The 24,587-nt window shown below is 31.9% G+C and overlaps 1 protein-coding gene and 1 long non-coding RNA gene across 3 annotated transcripts; both read left to right on the forward strand.

The window, feature by feature from the left end:
- Positions 1-74: 74 nt before the first annotated feature.
- LOC101505894 (protease Do-like 7) lies at positions 75-22,724 on the forward strand. 2 transcript variants are annotated; one of them, XM_027336081.2, is made up of 25 exons: positions 75-553; positions 647-717; positions 2,577-2,711; positions 3,129-3,187; positions 3,275-3,311; positions 3,419-3,544; positions 3,687-3,776; positions 7,932-7,997; positions 8,094-8,150; positions 8,233-8,298; positions 9,187-9,294; positions 9,921-10,001; positions 10,428-10,477; positions 10,601-10,766; positions 11,455-11,961; positions 12,101-12,283; positions 12,386-12,491; positions 12,790-12,960; positions 13,041-13,120; positions 14,159-14,242; positions 19,482-19,706; positions 19,808-20,023; positions 20,106-20,263; positions 22,106-22,217; positions 22,328-22,724. In XM_027336081.2, the coding sequence occupies exons 1-25, from the start codon at positions 268-270 to the stop codon at positions 22,496-22,498; spliced, it is 3,411 nt and encodes a 1,136-aa protein (XP_027191882.1). In that variant the 5' UTR covers positions 75-267; the 3' UTR covers positions 22,499-22,724. The 2 variants fall into 2 exon arrangements, with proteins under 2 accessions (XP_027191882.1, XP_004503142.1); XM_004503085.4 differs by lacking the exon at positions 14,159-14,242 and having other exon boundaries at positions 78-553.
- LOC113787209 (uncharacterized) lies at positions 14,249-17,159 on the forward strand. The gene is made up of 2 exons (XR_003473702.2): positions 14,249-16,226; positions 16,335-17,159. It is a non-coding gene; the product is annotated as an uncharacterized lncRNA (long non-coding RNA).
- Positions 22,725-24,587: the final 1,863 nt, after the last annotated feature.

Consider the following 24,587-nt stretch of genomic DNA (forward strand, 5'->3'; position numbering starts at 1 on the left):
TAAAAAAAACAAGGGTGGAAATGACAATATATTGGTTGTGGTTATTTCGGAAAAATACACGTAAGCAGCCCTCACTTGGTGGTATTTGTACAAAGAAAAATAGTACTCATCTCATTACCGTGGACTTTTATTAAACACACTTCACACTTCTCACTTGAGTTTAGTCTTGTCGTCACTTTTCACTTCGATTCTCCTATATCATCATCATCATCATCATCATCGATCTGAGTCATTGAGCTTAATTCTTTAACAAAGTAAGACCATTCAATGGGAGATCCATCGGAGAGATTGGGATCGGAAGGTTTGGACTCCGGCGTCTCTGCTAAATTCGATGACTTGTGCATGGAAATTGATCCGCCGTTTCAGGGAAACGCTGCAACTGCTGAGGATTGGCGGAAGTCTCTCAATAAAGTCGTCCCCGCCGTTGTCGTTCTAAGAACAACCGCTACTCGAGCTTTCGATACGGAGTCTGCTTTCGCCAGTTCCGCTACTGGTTTCGTCGTTGATAAGCGCCGTGGTATTATTCTCACCAATCGCCATGTCGTCAAGCCTGGTTAGTTCGTCGAACACTACTTTAATTTTTCTTAATCCCGATTAACGATCTTCCTGTTAATTTGTCGTTTTTGTTTGGGTTTCAAATGTGCAGGACCTGTTGTTGCAGAAGCTATGTTTTTGAACCGCGAAGAGGTTTCGGTGCATCCTATATACAGAGATCCAGTGAGTCAACTTTGTTTTCCATTTTCAGTTTTATGGTTTACGGAAATGATAGAATTCAGACATAATTGGGATAAAGAGTATGAATGAAAAATATGGATAGGATAACAAGTTATCGTGTATGTCTTTGATGTTTAGAGGATAATTAATAAATTTAATTTGTCATATCTAATGTTAATGTTTGATATACAATCTATCACCAAGTGATATTATATATATCGTGTTATGTCTTTCAAAATAACATTTATATATATTTTTTATAAATAAACTATAAATGTTAAAAATATAAATAATTTACAAAGTAATTTTATATAATTGAAAAAATTATTTATGCTACTAAAAAATCATATATTATTAACGAGAAAAAAATATATTTATTTTTTATGAAAAAAAAGGTGTAATGTGAGCAAAGGTTTAAACTAATAACAAAATAATAATAACTAAACTAATAATAAACAATCAATTTTTATATGTCTATTAGCAAGTCATTCATTCCATCTTTTTAAGTTTTCCAAGTTCTTATATATAATATCTTTGGTTTTATGATTGTACAATATCTTCGTTTTGTGGTTGTTTTTCAATATCTATGTTTAAGTGTTATTCTATTGGATCGATAGCCATTTTTTTCGAATAAAATTGTGTAAAAGACAATAAAATAAGTGCGAATTTGAATATTGATTGAATAAAAAGACTTCTAACAAATATCTTGATAAGACTCAAACATCAAATATGATATAAAATAAAAAGGGCAAAATAAAAAATTAAAATAAACATTTATGAATAAAAGTTTATTTTTTTAACCTTTTACACTGTGATATTAATAGGTTGTAGAATAAATTAATTTAGAAAATAATCTGTCAAATTTCGGAGCAAATATAAATAGAGGAAATCAATAGAGGAAAATATTTCTCAAGATTAGAAAATGATTATTTTAACCTAATTAAGACTAAGGGGTTAGAAAATAAGGTATAAGTAGAATATGATTAAAAAATTTAATTACTGTAGTATATAAGATAAATGTATCATATATTCTTTGATCATTCTAACTGAGCGAGGAGTGATTCCTTTGCTGATATTTATGGCTATTTATTTTTGTTTTTGTTTTTTTTTTTTTTTATTTCAGTTGTAAATGACACATCCATAAAAATGATATTGTATAAGATTCCTTTTTGTCATAGTTTTTTATTCTTATGATATAAAACTCATACTATATTCACTTTTGTTAGTGATATCACTGTTTTTCTTTTTCTTTTTGAGTTACACTAAAATAGATTATTTACGAGAACTTAATTCATGCATGTATTTAGTAAATTACTGTTATTTTGTGTAACTAATAAAAGTGTACTATATTTTGTTTATATGTTTCTGAGTCTCTATAGTGGAAGAGAAATAGAGAGGAAATGAGAAAGGTTATTTTAAATTTTAGTAACTTGATTTAGTCTTTGGGAGGGGAGGGAGGCTAAATCGTTTCTAAGTTAATTTTAGCTCTCCTCCAAAAGTGAGAGAATTTGAAGGGGAGATAATATTTGTTTAAATTTAGATTTAAATACCCTTATATTTAATGTGACCTTAAATATTATAAGTGTGAAAAATGTAATTTTGTATTTTATTTCTATAAAAATCTCTCCCTTTCCCTCATCAAAGCAAAAGCAAATCATTTTAAAATTCATCCCTTCCTCTCTCCTACAACTACAACGAACCAAACATACTCTTAAATTCTAAAAATAATTATTTTGGTTCTCAAATTGATTTCTTTTAATTAATTCTGATTTATTTGATTAATTAGTTATTGGTGAGAAATGATTGTTATTCCTCTTTTTCTGTGTGGCTAGTATTGATGCAACCAACTATACACTCTGCAGGTACATGATTTTGGGTTCTTTCGGTATGATCCTAGTGCTATACAATTTTTAAACTATGAAGAGATACCTCTTGCCCCTGAGGCTGCTTATGTTGGATTGGAAATCAGAGTTGTTGGTAATGACAGTGGTGAGAAGGTATCAACTTAATATTGACATCTCTGATTTCATATTCATTGGTTTTGATTTGAAATCAGAGTTTTCTTGGCTATTTTACCAAGTCAATATAACATTGTCGCAATAAGCTTAGAGTTAGAATTGTCTTCTGCAGTTTTTATTTATTTTTTATTTCTCATGATGGGCAATTTGGAATGGCTACATCCATTTGTTGTCTTTTGGAAATGTCCTTGGACTTCGGTTTCTAAAATCAAGTGACACATTAAATGTTAGTTTTCCTAACGTTGGTGTATCAAATTGGTATGCTTTCATGTTAAGTCTAGTTAATTTATTGTTACCACTTGCTTTTTATGGATGCAAATAGACAATGCATTACAGTATTATCTGGGTTCCTTTTATCCAAATATTTTGCATAACTATTTTGGATTTTACTTCTAGGTTTCCATTTTGGCTGGTACTATTGCTCGTTTGGATAGAGATGCTCCAGTGTATAAGAAGTATGGTTTGAAATAACTGAAACTTTTTTCCTTTCATGAACAGGTTGAATTGAGATTTTAGATTGTTAAAAATATTTTTTGATGCAGGGATGGCTATAACGACTTCAACACATTCTATATGCAAGTAAGTGAGAAAAATGCTTATAAATTTATTCAGTTTTCTTCAAAAATTCAATTTATGAGTTTGTTTAAGTTATTTTCTTTTCCCTTGTATTGATATTTGCTTTACAGGCAGCATCTGGGACCAAAGGAGGATCCAGTGGTTCCCCAGTTATAGATTGGGAAGGCAAGGCAGTGGCTCTGAATGCTGGGAGCAAGTCTTCAAGTGCATCGGCATTCTTTCTACCTCTAGAACGAGTGAGCTCTTTATATATATTTGCTGAACTTGTCTGACACTTCCTGTAGTAACCAACCAAGGAGAAGCACGACTTCTCTAGTTGGGAGCAATGGATTCAATTAGCACAAGTGAACAACTAAATACAATGATTTACTTTTTTAGGTTGTAAGGGCATTAAGGTTTCTTCAAACGGGGAGTGAAACTTATGTTGATAAATGGAAGGCAGTTTCTATACCTCGTGGTACACTTCAGGTTTGTCCTTGAAATTATTCTTCACAGATTCTTCCTTTAATATTTTTCTCGTGATTCACTATTAAATGTATTTCATTCCACTGAAGCTTTAATATTTGTATGCTACATTTTTGCCTGTAATATTTAAAATGGTTAAATTCTTTTCATTGAAACATTTTGCTGTGACAAATGAGAGTAGGCCATAATGATGTCTGCGCTGCGATCACTTATCTGTTGTTATTATTATTATTATTATTATGCCTAAGAGTCACAATGCAGACTGGAGATATAAAGTTTCAATCTTTTGGTACTTGGTAGCATTGATTCTAGCTTTAGGTTATTTTCGTCCTGTTACAGGAAATTTGAGTGCTCATATTATTTTTCATTCTAAGTACAAAATCATTTCACGGCAATTTTCATGTCTTTCTCGTTCCTCCATCTTTGGAGGACTTCTTTTCTCTAATCTTCTTCCTTTATATTTGCTCTGGAGGGAGTGGTGATTTCTTTCCCCTCCTGATGATGATGTCTCACAGGCAGGCTTATTAGGAAATTGCAAAAGAATAAATATTATTCACTCTCTCAATAATTATGGTAAAAATATATTTTATTTTATTGAAAAATATTGACAATACATTATATATATATATATATATATATATATATACTATATTACTATGCAATCAAATTTCTACTAATACTCCTACACAACCGAATCCCTATACTTGAGGGATATTTTTAATAATAAAACAAAATCAGATGTTGCCACTCCCTGCTAGTGAATAGGTGTTTTGTTTTTCCAATTTGGATACAATTATTTTAAAGTTGTTGTAGTTGCAGCTGTTTAGCCCTTTAGTTAGAAGATCTACAAGACTGCCTTGGGAGTGCAAATTAGGCCACTATAAGTTTTTCTTTGATGAAATGTCTGTCGACTTTAGTATGCTTGACTTTGTCATGCTGCACTGGATAATGTGCTAGCTAATAGCAGATTTATTATCACAATAGAGCTTCATTGGTTCATTCTACTTTATCTCCATGTCCTTCAAAATGATCTTCAACCATAGTAACTCGCATATTCCTTGTGCCATTGCCCTAAATCCTGCTAGTAAGCATCAGTATATGCTTCAAAACCCATATTTACATTTTGTCTGAACAAAATTTCTCTTTATGGAGTTCCTTTCAAATATTGCACGGTTCTGAGTGCAGCTTGCAAGTGTATTCTCCTTTGGTTGGTGCATGAATCGACTAACTAGGCTTACAGCGAAGGCAACATCAGGTCTAGTATATGACAAATATATGAGTCTTCCAACTAATCTATGGTACATTTCCTTGTCAACTGGAATGTCTTCTTCTGCATTTCCCAACTCTAAATTTGGAGTACTCGCTAGCTTGCATGCTGTCTTGCCCATTTCTTGCAAAAGATATGTGATGTACTTTTGTTGCCATATGAAAATCCCTTTCTTAGAGCGAGCCACTACAACTCCCAAGAAATACTTCAATTTTCCCAAGGTTTTAATCTCAAGTTCTTTGGCTAGGTGTTGTCCTAACAATTGTTGCTCCTTTTCATCATCACTAGTCACTATAATGCCGTCCACATATGCTAATAACCTTGTTACTCCCCCTGACTCAAAGTGTTTGATAAAGTGGGAATGAACTCCTTGGCTTTGTTTGAAGCCTAGACCCACCATGACTCTAGCAAACCTCCCAAACCACGCTAGTGGCGATTGTTTAAGCTCACATAAAGCATTTTTTAGCTTTCAAACGGTGTTGGCAGCAATATGCTCATTGTATCTAGGGGTAAGTCCATATAAATCTTTTCTTCTAGGTCTCGATGGAGGAAAACATTTTTTACATCAAATTGGTGCAAGTTCCAACTGTACTTAGCTGCTAGAGTTAATATCACTCTAAAGGTATTCATTTTTACAACTGGAGCAAATGTTTTCAAGTAGTCCACTCTATATGTTTAAGTAAACCCTTTAGCTACCAACCTTGCCTTGTATCTCTCAATAGACCCATCAACCTTGTACTTTACAGTGTATACCTACTTGTATCCTACAGGTTTCTTTTCATTTGGTAGAGGGACCAAATTCCAAGTATCATTCTTGTCCAGTGCTTTCATTTCCAAGTCCATGGCTTGTTTCCATTTCCTGTCAGACAATGCTTTAGATAGAGAGGTAGATATAGTGGTAGTGTTCAGGCTTGTGAGAAAGGATTAATGGTTAGTTGAAAATTGTTCAAAGCATAGGTAGGTGGATAAAGGGTAGAATGGTTTATTGGTACATGTCCTAGTATTCTTCCTAAGAACAATTGGGATATGAAGGACATCATAAGTTGGTGGTGTGTTGGATTCTAATTCCCGTGCATAGGGAGATTCATAGATTGGATCGCTAGAGTTTAAAGCGTCAAAGGAAATTACCTCATGTAAGGTTGAATTGGAGTCATGGATGTGAATAGATTCAGAAATGACTTTTGTTCTTCTTTTATATACTAGATTCTTCCATATCTTACATTAGTGTAATCATTTCCATCTTCCTTAGAATCAATTTCAGTTTCAACATTGTCATTTCCATCATTTTCAAAATCAATTTCAGTCTTAATTTCTAGTTCAAAAGTCAACTCAGGAAGTAAATGAGACTTATCTTCCTTAGTTGTAGTCTCCCCTTGAAGATGAGTTTGACCAAATAAACTTTCTTGTTCATGGAATGTGACATCTCGGGATACAAAAAATTTTTGGGATGGTGGATGATAACATTTGTAGTAGTTTTGGATGGAAGAGTACCAGATAAAGACACATTTTAAGGCTCTAGGATCAAGTTTTCCTCTACTATCACTATGGATATCGTCAAACGACGCACACCCAAATATTCTGGGAGTAAGATTACTACAGGTGGGTACATTAGGGTAGAATGAGGGCCCTCCATGGGAGTTTTGAAGACAAGGACACTAGAAGGTAATCAGTTTATGAGATACCATGCAGTTAAAACCGCCTCTCCCCAAAACGAAGCGATAACCGGCCGATCTACAATCTGGTTGAAAACGGCGGTGAATGGAGATGACGTTGGGCACCAGGCGCCGGAGATGACGTTGCAAGTGGGCGTCATGCGCCGAACTGGAAAGTGTGTGTGAATAGGCCGTTAACAACGGCGCTTTGGGTTTCGGCCAATCTAATGGAGGCGAGTCTTGAGGTGTGGGCGGTGGCGTGAAGTAGGTGGTCAAATGGACGTTAACAGTAACAACGTGAATATTGAACACACTATGGCAGCGAACAGGCCAAGAAGAAATATCAAGTTGCTGCAATGAAGGCAGCAAAAAGGGTCACAACTAAGGTGGCTAAGGTTTCAGGAAAAAAGAAATCACAATGAAAGCAGCAGATTTATGCGGAAGCAAGACTCCGAAAGACCAAGAACTCTGATATTAAAATAGAAGCAGATTTTGACACATTCTTTCCTCCGAACTTATTTATAAGATGCACGAGTTGGTAGTAAAGCTACCTGTCTAGAGTTGTCCACTTTATTTTTCTAAAATGTCCCCATGCTAAATTTCTTCAGTGCACTCTTTGTGTCTATGTGACTGAAAGAACCTGCATTTACATATTTGGTTGTTGGTGTACACTTGTAGACATGGAAAGTATACCAACATGTTATATATTGTGTAAAACGGCTATTTTATTTACCCTGAAACTTTAAATACCTACTGGATGGTTTCTTCCTTACTGTTTTGTTGTGTTTATTGAATCAAGTTTTGTTTTAGCTTTGGCAATAGCTATTCTTGATAATACTGACATATGCTGTATCACTCAGTAATTTGACTAATTTCTAGATAATTTTGATTCCTCAGATCTTTAATTGCTCCTTGTCTGCCTGTTATAGACTTGTTTCCCTATTGGACCATGAGATGATTGTAGACACTTCTCTTTAATGTCAATATTTTTCAATTCCTCACAGTTTTTTCCCGTTTTCCTGCTCATTATACATGTTTCAATCATGGATAAGATGATTGTAGGAGTTGCCAAATTAGTAATTTTATGTTTTTTATTCCTTTCATCTTTAATCTGCTTATGTGCTCAATTTTTCTCTTTTCGTGTTGGATGAAATGATTGCAGATATTTTTTACCTCTTAGTTATGTAAATTGATGTTTCCACGGGATATGAGGCAATAACTGTTTAAAATATGATACAGGTGACTTTTCTCCATAAAGGGTTTGATGAGACTCGTCGGCTTGGCCTCAGAAGTGAGACAGAGCAGGTTGTTCTTAGTCTATAGTTTTTCATTTTGTCTTTATCAAGTAGCACTTTTCTTTAAATATGCCCTGCATTATTTACACTGCATTTGAATTTTTAGATAGTACGACATGCTTCTCCTGCCAGTGAAACTGGAATGCTTGTTGTGGAATCTGTGGTAAGCAAACTGTTTCGTACTATTTTTATTTTCCATGAGATGATATTCCATTTCAATTTCATACAATCTTTGACTTGTTTAGGTGCCAGGTGGCCCAGGCTATAAACATTTGGAACCGGGTGATGTACTTGTTCGTGTCAATGGTGAAGTAAGTTTGCTTGATGGAAAATCCCGCCCCCTTTCTGGAAAAAGAATCCTTTCCATTTTCTTTTGACAGGACTACAAGCTTGAACACTACTTCAAGTAGCATTCCGAAAAACACTATAAGTCAGCAGGATAAGCTCATTTACCAAAGACATCTTCTTTGTTGGAAATGCTAAATGTTTGTAATTAGTTGTTAGAAATGTTAGTAGGGGAGTTGAACCCACTATCCCTTATTTCTCCAACTCTAATGTTCCTCTTCAAAACAATCAAACCACTCTATCACTTGTCACCGAAGACATCTAATTTGTTCACTAAGCTTATAAGCTTGTCAGATAAGCTATAGATTAGCTAGATTGTTTTTTCAAACGCATTCATTTTCTTTGCTGATTCTTTTATGGTATAATTTCCATCTATAGAATGAGATAAAAAGGTCATACTTTGTTATGGACAGCTGATGTTGCGGGAAAAACAATTGTTAGGAATAACACATCTGATTTGAAGTAATTGTTCTGTTCACATTCAAGCTGCTGCTTATGATAATTATACATAATTTAGGTACTATGTCAAGGAGACTAGTTTTTGGAAAAGTAACTACGAATTGCATTCTGTTATGTGCTACTGTTTTGTATATTATACTTATGTATGTTTCGTTATTCATTTGTTGAATAAAGCAATCATGAAAAAGTAATGTTTTCTAGGATTCCTAAATAATGCATTATAGTTTTGTTAACTTAGAAATTTTTCCCATGTTTGATTATTAGTTTCAACAGTTACTTCCTTTGCATTTGAAAGCTACAAAATGGTGATTTTCGTGGTCCTCTTGTTCTGTTGGTCTTTAATGTGGGAACCACTTTTCTAATCTGATTACTAGAGTTTAACTCTATTATTGCAGGTCATTACTCAATTCCTTAAACTGGAGACTATACTTGATGACAGTATAAACTCAAATATTGAATTACAAATTGAAAGGAGTGGTACATCAAAGAGTTTAACTCTATTGGTGAGATTTTTATGGCTTGGATATATATATTTAATTAGAACCATTTGACATCCTAAACTATTTATATTTTCTATTTCTATGGGAAGGCAACATGGTGATTCTCCTCTTTCTAAAAAGAGGGCGTGAAGAAGTCCCAACTTCATTAATGATACAAGTAAATTAATAGTGTCACCGTGATCAAACTTTCTAGTTTATCAAAAGTTTGTCTGAGAAGCTCTGAAAATATACTCAGTGTAGTAGACTAGAATGGTACTGTTTCAACAATTTTGTTCGAAAGTGCTGAAGTGACTCGTGATTTTTTGAATTTTGTTATTCTTTAATCCTTTGAAACAAAATGTATGATCATTATATTTTTGGGCTTGACCTGGCATGCGACGTGATCATCCACTGCGTGGTGATATGGGGTACTCAACTCAAACGAGCAATCCAACCTGACACCCCATGTTGTGTCACCCATGAAATAGGGAAATATTTACCTTGAGAATCAATACCCTAGCATAAGAAACAATAAAAGTAGGTTCTTAGTTTCTTCTGTGAACTTGGCTTGTGATTTGACCGACACCTTGAATAATATACATAGGATTACCACTCAATGTTGTGCCAACTTTTTTATATGTTCACCTCAGGTACAAGATTTGCACTCAATAACTCCCGATTATTTCTTGCAAGTCAGTGGAGCAGTAATACACCCTCTTTCATATCAGCAGGTTAGTTAGATTATATTGTCTTCTCAGAAGAAAAAATAGTTGAGAATTATTTTGCTTTTTCATTTAAGAGGCTGGAGGAGATGGCTATTCAAATGAAAAAACTTGTCTTGCATATTTAACATCTTCCTGAAATTTATGAAATTTGTACAAAGTAGCTGTTGACCTTTTGCTTACATTTTATAGGTGCATGTGCATCTGTCTCAAGGTGTCTTCTACTGTTTTTCATAAATGGTCAATTTTCCATCTCATACGTGTGATATAGGGCACCAGTTTATTTCTTCTTGTGGTTACTACTGCATCATAGTTATCTGGACTTGTAGCTTGAACTCCAGATATTTTACTCAACCCTCCCCAAGTTGCTTCTGTTGGTCTTCTAATTTTAAGCTACCTTTCTCATTATGGTTTTGTTTATCAACTTTGATGCAGGCTAGAAACTTCCGATTCCATTGTGGTCTTGTCTATGTGGCAGATCCAGGGTATGTGTCACTTGAGTCATGCACAAGGGTCGATGCTGGAGGGAGAAGATTCTGTGATGTTTATTTTGTCATTTTGGTATAAAGCATGTGATTTTCTGAACATGTGACAGTTACTATTTGCAGATATATGCTCTTTAAAGCAGGAGTTCCTCGCCATGCAATAATTAAGAAATTTGCTGGTGAAGAAATATCTTGCCTCGACGAATTTATATCAGTTCTATCTAAGTTATCAAGAGGTGCTCGAGTACCATTAGAGTATATAAGCTATGTGGATCGTCATCGCAGGAAGGTAACCGTTGCTATACAATCAAGATGTTGAAGAATCAAGGGAAATCATATTTGATTATCTTTTATTTTAAATTATTCTTTTTTTTTTATGATTCTCTCATTATTATTATTACTATTATTATTATTGTAATTTCTTTTCCTATAAAAACAGTCTAAGGATGTAGTGATACAATATGAAAGTATTTTATCTATTACTTTCTTCATAAGATATATGATATAAATAAATGTATATTTGCATATACTAGAAATCTCCTGTTGCTGCAAGTTGTAACTTTCTTAAGAGTTTCTTAAACTTAAGCTACATGCAATAAAATTATGTCTGTGGTTCATTTTCTAACAAAACCTCATTGGTGGGATTGTAATTATATAAGAGTTTTATGTTGAAGTTATGTGTTTTATGTTGAAGTAACTCTATTCTAACTCTGATGTGGTATTAACAGATATTAGTGTTTATGAGTGTCTGTTCGACATCAATATTTGATCTTACGTGAATTGTGTATGATTGAACTTGAAATTTAGTACTAATTTTAATGCTAGATTGTCTTTCTGACGCAATAATGTTTTATGATCAAAGGAGTGGTATGTTTATATTTTGTATCTATATTCCTTTGGTGCTTGAGTTTACTGGGATCTCATAAAGGTATAACCAGTTTCTGATTTTGTTTCATGAACTTGTCTGATGGATGCAGTCAGTGCTGGTGACGGTTGATCGCCATGAATGGTATGCACCTCCCCAGATATACACTCGAGACAATAGTACTGGCCTCTGGATAGCTAAGCCTGCTTTTCAGCCTGACTCCCTTTTTCTATCATCTGGGGCTAAAGATGCTGGAAATCTGGCCAGTCGCACAACGTCATTGAGTGATGAGCATGTTTGTGGGGGCCACGTGAGTGAAGGAAACAATCAGGAGTTGGTCGATGGTGTCACTAGCATGGAAACTAATTATGAGGACTCTTCAGAGTGTATATCTCACAACAATGGATCTGACGGGGTTGTCAAAAAACGGAGAGTAGATGATTTATCAACTGATGAAAGTGTAGCTGATTTGTCCTTAAATGAATCCCAGGAAACTAAGCTAGAAAAATCTGGTGCTATCCAGGATGATGGGTTTATGGACTATCAAGGTGCAACTGCTGCCACAGCAAATGCGTCATTCACTGAACGGGTGATTGAGTCTACTCTTGTAATGTTTGAGGTAGTTTTTGAAATTTTATCACAATTTTGATTTTTGACTTGGCTGAAATTTTAACGGTTGCCTTTCAGCGCCTATGTGGTACTGGTACTGGTACTGACTTACTGGTTTTCCTGTGGTTCTTAATTACTTCCATCTTCAGGTTCATGTTCCTCCATCTTGTATGCTTGATGGTGTTCATTCACAGCAATTTTTAGGAACTGGTGTCATAATATATCACTCTCAAGATATGGGATTAGTTGCAGTTGACAGGAATACTGTTGCAGTATCTTCCTCTGATGTGCTGCTATCTTTTGCTGCTTTCCCAATTGAAATTCCTGGAGAGGTAAATCTTTCTTAAAGAATTTGTTGTCAATAATATATATATAAAATGAATAAACAAGAAGACAGTCTTTCTTTAGCTTGGTGTCTTCTTTCTTAATGGCAGGTGGTATTTCTCCATCCTGTTCACAATTATGCTCTCGTATCATATGACCCCTCTGCTTTGGGACCTGTTGGTGCTTCAGTGGTTCGTGCTGCGGAGTTACTTCCAGGTGGGTCTGATCATGCCATTTCTTAAATTTAGACTGTTTGAAGGTGGTTTCATCAGATCCATAATTGGCAATGAAGATCATGTTTCATTCTGAGTGACTCATAAGTATTTACTATCTATACTTGACTGAATTGAGAAAAGCTAACTGGCCTCCCCTTGGGACTAAAATAAAAAGAAATTGGGAACAAGTAGATAATTTTAGATGTAGGTGTAGTGTGAAGGAAGAGTTTTGAGAGCATTTCCATTATAAGTTTTTCATTTATTTATATTGACGATATATCAGTACATTTCTTGTCCAGAGCCAGCATTAAGCAGAGGGGATTCTGTTTACCTTGTGGGCTTAAGTAGAAGCCTTCAAGCAACTTCTAGGAAATCAGTTGTTACCAATCCTTCTGCTGCTTTAAATATAGGATCTGCAGAAAATCCACGTTACAGGGCGACCAATATGGAAGTTATTGAGCTTGATACGGGTAAATTTGGATTTTTCACTTTTTAACCAACGTCGTACTCATATAAATAAATGTCTTATTTTTCATGTGTTCCAATACAGATTTTGGTGGTTCATTTTCGGGTGTGCTAACAGATGAACAAGGAAGGGTCAAAGCTTTATGGGGAAGCTTCTCTACTCAGGTTCTTACCAATTATTCTCTGATAGATACCAAAAATATGAACTGGAAAACTAACTTGTATTGATACTAAATCTGACGAATAAATTCTATTTAGAATATACTGAGAAATTGAAATGAAAGATAACCATTAATAGGAGCAGAGCTTCTTACAAAATGTTACTAAAATATAAGAAAGAGATAAAAAATGATAAACCTGTTGGAGAAGGAACCCTATGCTCCTCGTCCAACCCAATTTCCTCTCAATTCTTGGTTACCTTCCATCGACCCCACCACTACAATATATAGAAATGAGTTTGTATCTCTTTCCACTCAACAATTGCTTCCTGTCCCATTCAGTTTTAACTTCTCCTTCTAAATAACTTCTTCTAACTACTTGCTTACCAAGATGAATCTCGACATCTTTCATTGGGCCCAAGATAGGAACAAGGGCTAAAGTAAGTTGGATGATAAAAATTAATTCTTCGAGACATTAAAATAAAAAATCATTTTTAGCCTTTTCATGTCATCTATATGCTTTTGAGAGAGTTTATTCTTTAGCATAATATCATCACCTTTACTAAACATTCAAAAGTTCAAACTTACTGCTTCTTTTTCTTTTTTCATTGTTAAATAAATTTTCAGCACAAGATTTGGGTGAGTTTGTGCCCTTAACCCCCAAGTTGGTTGCTTCACAATTGACACTAATAAGCTACAAAATATTTTACTACACTAATAAGTGAGTAAAATGTTAGAATGAAATGGTGTTACCCCATTTGAAGGCCAGGACATGCCACAAGGGATACAGTTACTTTAGACGACTTTCTAATGATGGACTGCCGGTTGGAATTGAACCTGACCATTATATAGTCCAAACCTACCTCAATGATTGTTTCTAAATGAAGTATAAAAAAGAATAAGTAGAGTTTGTCGAAGTAAGACACAAAAATGCTTAAAATCCCCTTATGAGAGACTTTAAACAATGCACATATTCTGTGGTAGTTTTGGGTCTTCTCATTTGTTTAATACAATAAACACTAACTTAAAACGGTTGTATTCGTAGAAGAAGAAAAAGAGAAGAAAGGTGAAAACTGGGAAAAGACGCAACGAGACAATATTTACTCGTACTCCAAAAGGCTACCAGATGGTGGGTTGGTCCTTGAAGTCTATATGCCATTATTCATTTTGTTGATAAATTAGGACTGTTTTGATTTACGAGATTAAAATAATTAGGAAGTAGAACCCAAGCATTAATGTAAAGGATGTGTCAAATCCTTAATCAAGGGATTTACCTTCCTCCTTACATTCGGATTCCTTTAATTCAGGAATTTGTTCCTTCTGTTTTTTCTATTTAAGCTGTATTACTCAGCTGTAATATTCAACTTAGTAGAAACAAATATTACTACATCGTATCAGAGCTTTTAGGGTTTGATCATGAACTACAAGGCTGCCATAGTGGGTTCTAGCTCAGCCAACTCTGACATGAGCAGTGGTGCGATGACCCCAGAAGGAGGCAGCCAACACAAAACATGGGACACTCTGCGCAATACAACTCAGAGGATTCCAGAAAATGAAACTCGATCCATACCAGCAGCTTTCTCGATAAATGACCACTCTCTTCAAATTACCGTTCACAAATTGAATGAAAAAAATTATCTCTAGTGGTCCAAGTCCGTGCAGTTGGTGATTGACGGCAAATGAAAGCTAGGGTATTTGAATGGGGAAATCCAAGCTCCGTCCACCACTAACCCAAAATACAAACAGTGGCGTTTGAAAATTCTATGGTTACAGCATGGTTAATCAACTCTATGGATCAAGTGATTGGTAAACCTTTCTTATTTCTATCAACAGCGTAGGTAAACTGTGAAGGAACATACTCTGATTTGGACAATCACTTCTAGTTATTTGAATTAACCACCCAGATGTGGAAAATTCAGCAAGGAGATAGAGGAGTTACAGTCTACTACAATGAGATGATGACTATATGGCAAGAACTATATATATTTGACGAAGAAAATTGGAAAAACAAAAATGATAGCGCTCGCTACAGAAAAAAGGTGGAAAGAGGGCGCGTATTTGTCTTTCTAGCAGCGGCTGAATAAAGAACTTGATGAAGTCCGAGGACATACATTAGGAAGGAAGCCTTTACCATCCATCAGATAAGTTTTTCAGAAGTGAGAAGAGAAAAGTCAAGAAGGCAAGTAATGCTGAAAAATACTCATGAAGGATCAACCTTCATAGTACGAGGTGGAGAAAAGCAAAGACCTTGGTGTGACCAGTGTAAACGGCTATTGCACACAAAAGAAACATGCTGGAAATTAAATGGTAAACCACCTCCAAAGAGAAAGAGCAATGATCCCATACCAGGGGAGAAACCCACTCATTTCAAGCAAGCATCTCATATCAGGGGTAGCAATCTTCCCCGGAATCTCTTACCTTCACAAAGGAACAAATAGATGATCACACTAGAAAACTCTGATTCATTACTTTTATTGATGATCACATTAGGTTCACTTGGGTGTTCCCTTTACAAGAAAAATCTGATGTTGCACTTGCTTTCAAATTTTTTTATCAAATGGTTCACACACAATTTCAAACTCAGATCAGGATTTTTTGCAGAGATAAGTGCAAGGAATTTTTTAATAAAAATTTGATCCAATTTTAAAAAATTATTGTGTCTATGGATGTCACCTATTTTGTGGGAACTTCATACTATAATGAGCCCCATCTTTAGGGGGAGCACGCTAGTGAAGATGGCTTCTTAGACACTTCAGATTTATGCTTTGAATTTCCCAATATTGTTCTAGAGAATTTTAAAACAAAGGAAGGAAATTCTTTGGAAAGCTTTGAGGAAAATCATGAGGCAGAAAATGAAACACTGGTGGAAACAAATGAATTAAATGAACTAGATAATTCTGCAAACCCACAGAATATGGTGATGCCGTGTCAAGATAACGAAACTGACTCAAGAGAGGAAAATGAGAGAAGGCACAAAGGTTTGGTATATACAAAAGAACACCAGACTGAAAAAAGGAAGAAAGCCACTGTCCAGCAACCTCAATCATCTACCCAAAGGATGGATAGTGAAAATCATGATAGTTCTACACCACACCTTGACAATAGTTCATCAGGTAACTTTCAACCAAACTCTCTAATTTATGATGATCTTCATCTTCCCATTGTCCTTAGGAAAAATACTAGATCTTGTACTAAACATTCCTTATCAAACTTGTGTCAAGACCAAGCTTGGGGACATTAAAAAAGGTGTTCCTGTAGATTCTGGAAGATATCAAAGACTTGTCGGTAAACTTATTTATTTGTCTCACACTCATCAAGATATTGCCTTTGCTTTAAGCATCGTGATTGATGCATTCTCCGTATGAACAACGTCTTGAGGCTGTTTATAGGATTCTCAAGTACTTAAAAGGCACACCAGGAAAAAGTCTCTTTTTTGGGAAAACTAAAAAAAGAAGAATTGAAGTTTATACTGATGCGGATTGGGGTGGTTCTATTACTGATAAAGTGTAATGCACTTTCTTATGGAGTAATCTTGTCACCTAGAGGAGTAAAAAACAAAATCTTGTTGCTAAGAGTAGTGTGGAGGTTGAATTTAGATCAACAGATCAAGGAATTTGTGAGGTTCTATGGTTGAAAAGAGTAGTCGAAGAGCTAGGAAACACGGTAATTTTTCCTTTGCGGTTTAAAAGTGACAACAAGGCTGCAATTAGTATAGCCCATAATCCAGTCTTGCATGACCGTACAAAACATGTTGAGATTGATAAACATTTTATCGAGGAGAAGCTTGAAGGAGTGATCTGCATTCCATTTGTTCCAACTACCCAACGGATTGCGGATGTTCTAACTAAAGACCTTTTGAGACAGCCGTTTGAACATCAAGTTACCGAGTTGGGCATGATAGATATCTTTGAACCAACTTAAGGGGGAGTATTGATAACTTAGGATTGTTATGATTTATAAGATTTAATAAATTAGAAACTAAAATCCGAGCATTAATGTAAATGATGTGTCAAATCTTTAGTCAAGGGATTTACCTTTCTCCTTTCTCTTTGCTATTTATTTCTTACAATTCAGATTCCTTTAATCTGACCCCTGTTTTTTCTATTTAAGCTGTATTACTCAGATGGAGTATTCAACTTAATAAAAACAAATATTACTACACATTTTTATTTAAAATGATATTATTAGTTTCGAACGGCCTTTAACTGTTTTGAAGTTTATGGATTTTATTAAAGTGAATCACTAATCTTAGAAGCTAAATAGCACAGTAATCATGTATATAAGCTTTTTAATGGCAGTTTAATTAAGTTTTAACAAAACTAAACTCATGTGATTAAGAAATGCTACAAAGCTGAAATAAAATTTCCTGAAATTTGACTGAATTCAAGTGTGGTTGTTGGACCACTTAAAGTTGTAAGGACCACCCATATAAGTAAGAATTAACAAGCATCAAACATTATTTTAGCGAAATCTCTGGCAAACAAATTCTTGACGTGTATAGAGCATTCTAGGTACACAATAGAGGAGGGAAAAAATAGAGGAATGGAAATATTGTAATATTGTCTTGGTGGCGTTTGGTAGAGAATATGATAAATAGCATGAGAAATTATCTTCATATCACATTGTTGGCATAATTGAAAGTACAGATGAATAAAGAATATAATTATGATTTTTTTATTTAAAAAATCAAAGAACTATATTAGTGAAAATCTATCCAAAGTACAAGGTATCTCAAAGATAAGAATTACAAGAACAATTCAGATTACAATAACATAGCCAAAGTCGAAATAAAAAAACACCTACGCAACAAAAAACACTGAGAATATAATATGGTTTGTTTGATGTATAAGATAGAATAGAGACAATATAAGATATTAAGTAGATATAATATGGACGAGATAAAAGTTATCATGTCATATGTTTAATGTTCACAAGATAACAAACCTGATAAAATTAGTTTATCATATTTAGTATTTGATACACAACAAATAATCAAATGATATTATATATATTGTGATAAAATAACAAATTTATCTTTATAATCTATTTAATTTTTTTTCTCTTTCAAAATAACATTTATATATCTTTTTTATAAATAAACAAAAAATGCTAAAAAAATACAAATAATTTTATATACTTGAAAAATTGTGTATGCTACTAAAAAAGAACTCTTGCATATTATAACTAGCATCCACAAGTTAATAATAATTTATAAAAAATATAAAATTGTCAAATAAAAATATAATTATTACTATTTTGTCATTACTAAATTTTGTATGATATTATGATTCTAAGAACATAAGTCATTCCTAGTATAAATGGATGACACTCCCACTTAAGTAAAACATAAATAAATAAATAAATAAATCAAAGTTTATTATTAGTAACTATATAAAAAAAGACAAAATAAAAAATTGAAACAAATAGAAAATTTTATGAATCCAAACAATCCTAACTTCTATATAGAATAAAAATAAATAAATAAATAAATATAAAAAAAGGAAATGAATCTAATATCAACTATTATTAAATCAACCCAACATCAAAAACAAAAAATCATCTAAATAAAAATAATGATAAATTCAGAGGAAATCAACCCAACATCAGTTACATAAAACAATAATAAAATAAAATAAAAATTTCATAAACATAATACGAAAATCAAAAGAAATTAGGACAAATACTAATAATAAAAAGAAAAGAAAAAATGATACCTTGGAAAAGTGCACGGTGGAGAGAAAGAGTGCGACAAGGAAGGAGAGGAGGGCGGTAATGGAGAGCGGGAGGGAGAGGGAAGAGAGTAAAAATAAGATTAGTAAATAAGGCCAACATGATTAAAAAATTTGATTATGGTCGACTATTTCAATCCGAAAAATATTTGTGACTGTGATGGAGTTACGCTATAACGAACAACTAAACACTGGGTCAGGCTCACGGCGGTGAAACCCTAAAACTAAAATAAAAAAGGGGATCGAACTTGCTATGATTGCAATTTAATCTGAATGTTTCTCATACTATTCATAAGAGATTTAAAAGAGGCAAGGCAAATACAATCCCTTAATAATAGGATCATATTGAAACAGAATAAGCTCTGGAAGGAATATAGAATCCTATCAAATAAATCAATTAATAAATACAACAAAATTAATTAACAATATTTAACAGTAAAAAAGGAAGCAATAATATTTCATGAGACCTTTATTTCAAAATAAATTTCTACCAAAATTTCAACAGCCCTGATTCAATTTTGCAAAAGGGTGATGATTTTTTATTCCAACATTTTCATATTTTGGAAAAGGAAGTGACTGTTTGTGAAATATGATGCAGTTTTTATTTATTTATGTGAATGCTGAAATCTCGTGTTACAGCTGAAATTTGGTAGCACATCAGAAGATCATCAATTTGTGAGGGGCATTCCAATTTATGCAATAAGCCAGGTCCTGGACAAGATCATATCTGGTGCAAATGGGCCACCTCTTCTCATAAATGGTGTCAAAAGGCCTATGCCACTTCTGAGAATTTTAGAAGTTGAACTTTATCCAACATTACTTTCAAAGGCTCGCAGTTTTGGACTAAGTGATGCTTGGATTCAGGTATAGACTAAGATCTACAATTCTCTTTGCCTCAAATGGTTTCCTTTCATATTGCAATTATCATGATTTGTTACTAATGGATTTAGGTCATATTTTTGTAGGCGCTTGTTAAGAAAGACCCCATAAGACGACAGGTTTTACGTGTTAAAGGTTGTTTGGCTGGATCAAAGGCTGAAAATCTTTTGGAGCAAGGGGACATGGTTTTAGCAATCAATAAAGAACCAGTCACACGCTTCCATGACATTGAAAATGCTTGCCAAGCTTTAGATAAATCTAATACCAATGATGGCAAGCTTCAGATGACTATTTTTCGGCAGGTACATTGAAAATATTTGCCCTCATTCTGCTTTAGAGTTTGCAGTTCTTACTAAATGAACTTGTGTTATTTATTGTGTATAGGGACGAGAGATTGAACTTCTTGTGGGAACAGATGTTAGGGATGGAAATGGCACAACTCGTATAGTTAATTGGTGTGGTTGTATAGTTCAAGATCCACATCCAGCAGTACGTGCTCTTGGATTTCTTCCTCAAGAAGGTCACGGTGTATATATGGCAAGGTACAATTAAAAACCCCTATTCATATATAAACCCTAGATTTATAATTAAAAAAAAACAGTCAAAATTAAATAAATACGCCCTTTTAATTCACTAAACTTTCAAAATCAACACACAAGTAAATGCAGAAAACAGTATAATGATGATAATGATATAAAATGGTTAAAAAGAAAAAAGGGGTAGAACAGAGCAGAGAGAGGAAAGGTCAGGACGCAGGGATAGATTTGCCTTAGGAGTTAGGACCTCCTCTCTTAAACTGTGAGTTTATGAGAAGAGACAACAAATCATTATTACAAAATAACATATAAATATGTCACATGGCAAACCTTATACTTTCTCCGTTCCCAACAAGTGTAGTTTAAGGTGTTAGCTCATATTAGAAAATAAAATAGTTAGAATAAATAGAGAAGTAATTTTATTAAACTATCCATTTTAATTATTATAATATTTTTTATTATTATCAATTCAAAATATAATAATGCTTTAAAAGATGTATATGATAATTATTGAATAATATTATAGAAGAAAAAAATGATTAAAGTGATATTGAAAATTTTAAATGACATTTATTTATAGATAATTTTTGTTGCTAAAGTGATACTGAGTGACATGAATGGACTACTTATTTGAAATCAGATTTTGAATGGTTGTGCATTTTGGATTAATTGCTTTTCTTGAGTTTACTCCATTGTGTATTGTTGAAATTTGAGAGGGTAAGTGAACTGAAAGGGTGTATTTATTTGATTTTAATTTTGATTTTCTTTTTAAATTTATGATTTATATTTGAATAGGAGTATTTTTTATTATTTTTTATTATTTTTCTGAGTGTGATTAATTGCTTTATGAGTAATTATTTTTAAACTAAAGATGATGAATAGTATTATGAATTTCTTAATTTTCTAAAAATATTACGTGGCTACCTCAACCTTTATTAAAGGATCACGTGGAGAAAAAAAATAAAAAACCAATTTGTTACAACAAAATTAAATAAAGGACTAGGAATGTAATTTGGTCAAAATAATATTATCCTATTTTAATTGTTCTTTATCGATTATTTTATGCGAACTTGCATTGAATTCATCGGGACACACATATATAAGGTTTTGAAAAATTATTCACTTTCCTTGTATTTATTAAAAAAATTATATTAAATTTTTGTTTTGTTATATTATCTATATTTGTGATTTATTATATGACACAATAAGAATTTTTATTTTAATATGTGAAAGTATGATCAAACATAGTATTTATAATTTAAAAAATATGATTATATTTTTATTGGTTCAACTGAAACATGTATATAATGTCTTTTAGCAACACTATCATAGAACAACTGTTCTGGAACAATTATGCTTTCTCTTGCATTGTTTCTGCATCATTTTTCTTTTGAATTTTTCTTATTTTATCTCTTTTCTATTTGAATACGTTTTTTCGTTTTTTCTCTATCTTTGTATTTTTTTCTCCACTTTTTTAATCTATTTATACTTTTCAAATTTTGCATGTAAATTCTATTTCTTATTCTTGATTTTAGTTTTTAGTTTTTTTTCTGAAATTTATAATTTGTTGTTCTCTTTTTTTAATATTCTTACTTTAACTATGTTATTTTTAAAGTTGCAACTATCTTTTATTTTAATATATTTAACTGTTTTTCATTTATGATGATAGTTGTATTTTTTGTTGTTGACGTTTTTAACAAAAATTAATAATTAATAATTTATATATATATATATATATATATATATATATATACGTTGAAGATTTTTTGCCCATAATTGTAAACCATGGATCATCAACACTTTGCATGTTGTGTGATTAAACAACAATTTACAAATCAATTTCGGCAGATGGTGTAATGGGAGTCCAGTACATAGATATGGTATGTATGCTCTTCAATGGATAGTTGAAATTAATGGAAAGCCAACTCCTGATCTAGATTCTTTTGTAAATGTGACAAAGGTATGGAAATTTTCCGCTGCACATCTTACACTTTTACATTCACCCTTCTTATATTTTTTATTGTTTGAGCGTAAAGTCATAAATTATAACTTTTTGATGAACGTTAACAGGAACTAGAACATAGAGAATTTGTTAGAGTAAAGACAATTTATCTCAATGGTAAACCACGAGTCCTAACGTTGAAACAAGATTTGCATTATTGGCCTACATGGGAATTGAGGTTCAATCCAGACACCGCAATTTGGCATCGTAGTGTAATCAAGGCATTGAATTGCAGTTAATATGAATGAGTATAATAAAAATATTGTATTATTAATAAACATCTCTATAATCATTATTATTTATACACATCCTATATACTATGCATACCAAATAAAAAAAACATATACAAATAATCTTTAAAATTCAAATATTTGATTTGTGATTTGTTGTATAATTATCCTATTAATCCAAATATTTGTATCATATTACATTTGTCATGATTATTAAATATTTGTTTTCATCTAACCGCATCATTTGTTTCAAATTGGCTAATAGTAATTTGGAAAAAAAATATGTAATTGATAATTATTATTTTATAAATGTTATTTGAATTGTTATTTTTATTTTATTTATTTTTTCAATCGGATAATAAATAGATGGATAAAGAAATATGTAATTGATAATTATTATTTTATAAATGTAATTTGAATTGTTATTTTTATTTTATTTATTTTTTCAATCTTATAATAAATAAATAGATAAATAATGATTATTTTGGTTACACGTGATTTTAACAATTTTTTTTTTTAAATTTAATTATGAACACAATTTTACAAATGAATATGATAGACATGGTTTCTTTTCTTACTTCCTATAACATTTGCTTATCGTTTAGTATTATTTGTTATAATAAACAAATGGATAAATAATGATTGTTTTGATTATGCATAGTTTTAGATTTTTTTTAATTTAACTATGAATAGTTTTGTATAGTATAGTACTAAATACCGAGCTAATGAATCTCCTTCTTTTTGCCATTGAACTTCCCAATCAAACTCCTCGTAACACTCATAATTATCAACTTTACGTAATACAAAACTTCTCTATAGTTTAGAATGAAGTTCTTCCCGAAGTTTGAGACAAAGTAATACAAAACTTCTCTATAGTTTAGAGCTTGGGTACCGGTAAGAAAGGAATCCATAAAAACGTGATCCAACACCATGTCCCAAGATTTGAAATTTCTATGATTAAAGAAAATAAATCTCACATTTCTCTAATATAACATTTGCTCAAATTAAATATGATTACATCGTTCTTTATTATTATTTAATTTAATAGTAAATTTTACATTCATTTAGTTTTAGTTTCGATTCAAGGATTATTTTAATTTATATGTATGAAAAAATGAAAATAAATAATAGAGCTTGACAAATTTATCTTATTTCCTTTATTTTTATTAAATATATAATATTTTAATATATCAATCTCTTTATATAAGTAGTTAAATAAAATCTTGTATATAAAATAAATTAATATTAAATATATATAAATATTTATAACATCTATCGATATCGATGACATTTATTATATAAACAAAGGAATTGAAGATTTGATTTATTAGAGTAGTAGTTAAGTTTTAATTATTAATTTTAAATAGTATTAATATTTTTATTAGGTTCACATGTTCAAATAACACTTTATTCTTGCATGCAACTTTCTAACTTAAATAAATTTTTAATATTTTTGAGACAAAAAATTATTGGAAATAGTTATAAATGATAAATAATTAAATAAAATCATATATAAAATAAATAAAATAAAAATTACAATATGACACTTTATATACGATAGATTACTATACATCTTGTATAATATGTTATAATATATTAATAAACAGTTAATTAAATATGAAATATATTTAAATATTAATAACATTTATTTTGAGTATAAAAACATTATATACAAAGAGAAAAATAAAATAATAGATGAAAACGGATAAAATAATAAATATTGATTTCAAAGTTGTGATATATTATTTTATATTAATGCATCGAAAAAATAATTAAATATTATAAAATTTATAGCAATTATTTTAAAAAAAAGTTATATATAGATACATAAATGTAATAGTAGGAACTTATAGTACTTTTGTTGTGCAAATTAGTATGCATCTCTAACTTATATAATATTCATTCTCACACTACATACATGACTCCAAAAATCATATTTAATATATGAAAAATTAGTTAGAATGGGTTCTAAGTTTAATATTGTACCATTTTGATTTCTTTTAAATTAGAAAAGTTTGAAACTTTGGTACGCTAGTTTTGTTCATTTTGATTTCTTAACTTATAAATAGGAGACACTTTAATCTTTTCTATCATCTTT

This window comes from Cicer arietinum, chromosome 6 (assembly GCF_000331145.2).
Source record: "Cicer arietinum cultivar CDC Frontier isolate Library 1 chromosome 6, Cicar.CDCFrontier_v2.0, whole genome shotgun sequence".
Lineage (NCBI taxonomy): Eukaryota > Viridiplantae > Streptophyta > Magnoliopsida > Fabales > Fabaceae > Cicer > Cicer arietinum.

Excerpts from the sequence above, each read along its gene's own strand:
- LOC101505894 (XM_027336081.2), top strand. The coding sequence starts at position 268 with ATGGGAGATCCATCGGAGAGATTGGGATCGGAAGGTTTGGACTCCGGC. Across the intron at positions 14,243-19,481 it reads CTCCAAAAGGCTACCAGATG|CTGAAATTTGGTAGCACATC; the intron begins GTGGGTTGGTCC and ends CTCGTGTTACAG. Across the intron at positions 20,024-20,105 it reads AGATGACTATTTTTCGGCAG|GGACGAGAGATTGAACTTCT; the intron begins GTACATTGAAAA and ends TATTGTGTATAG.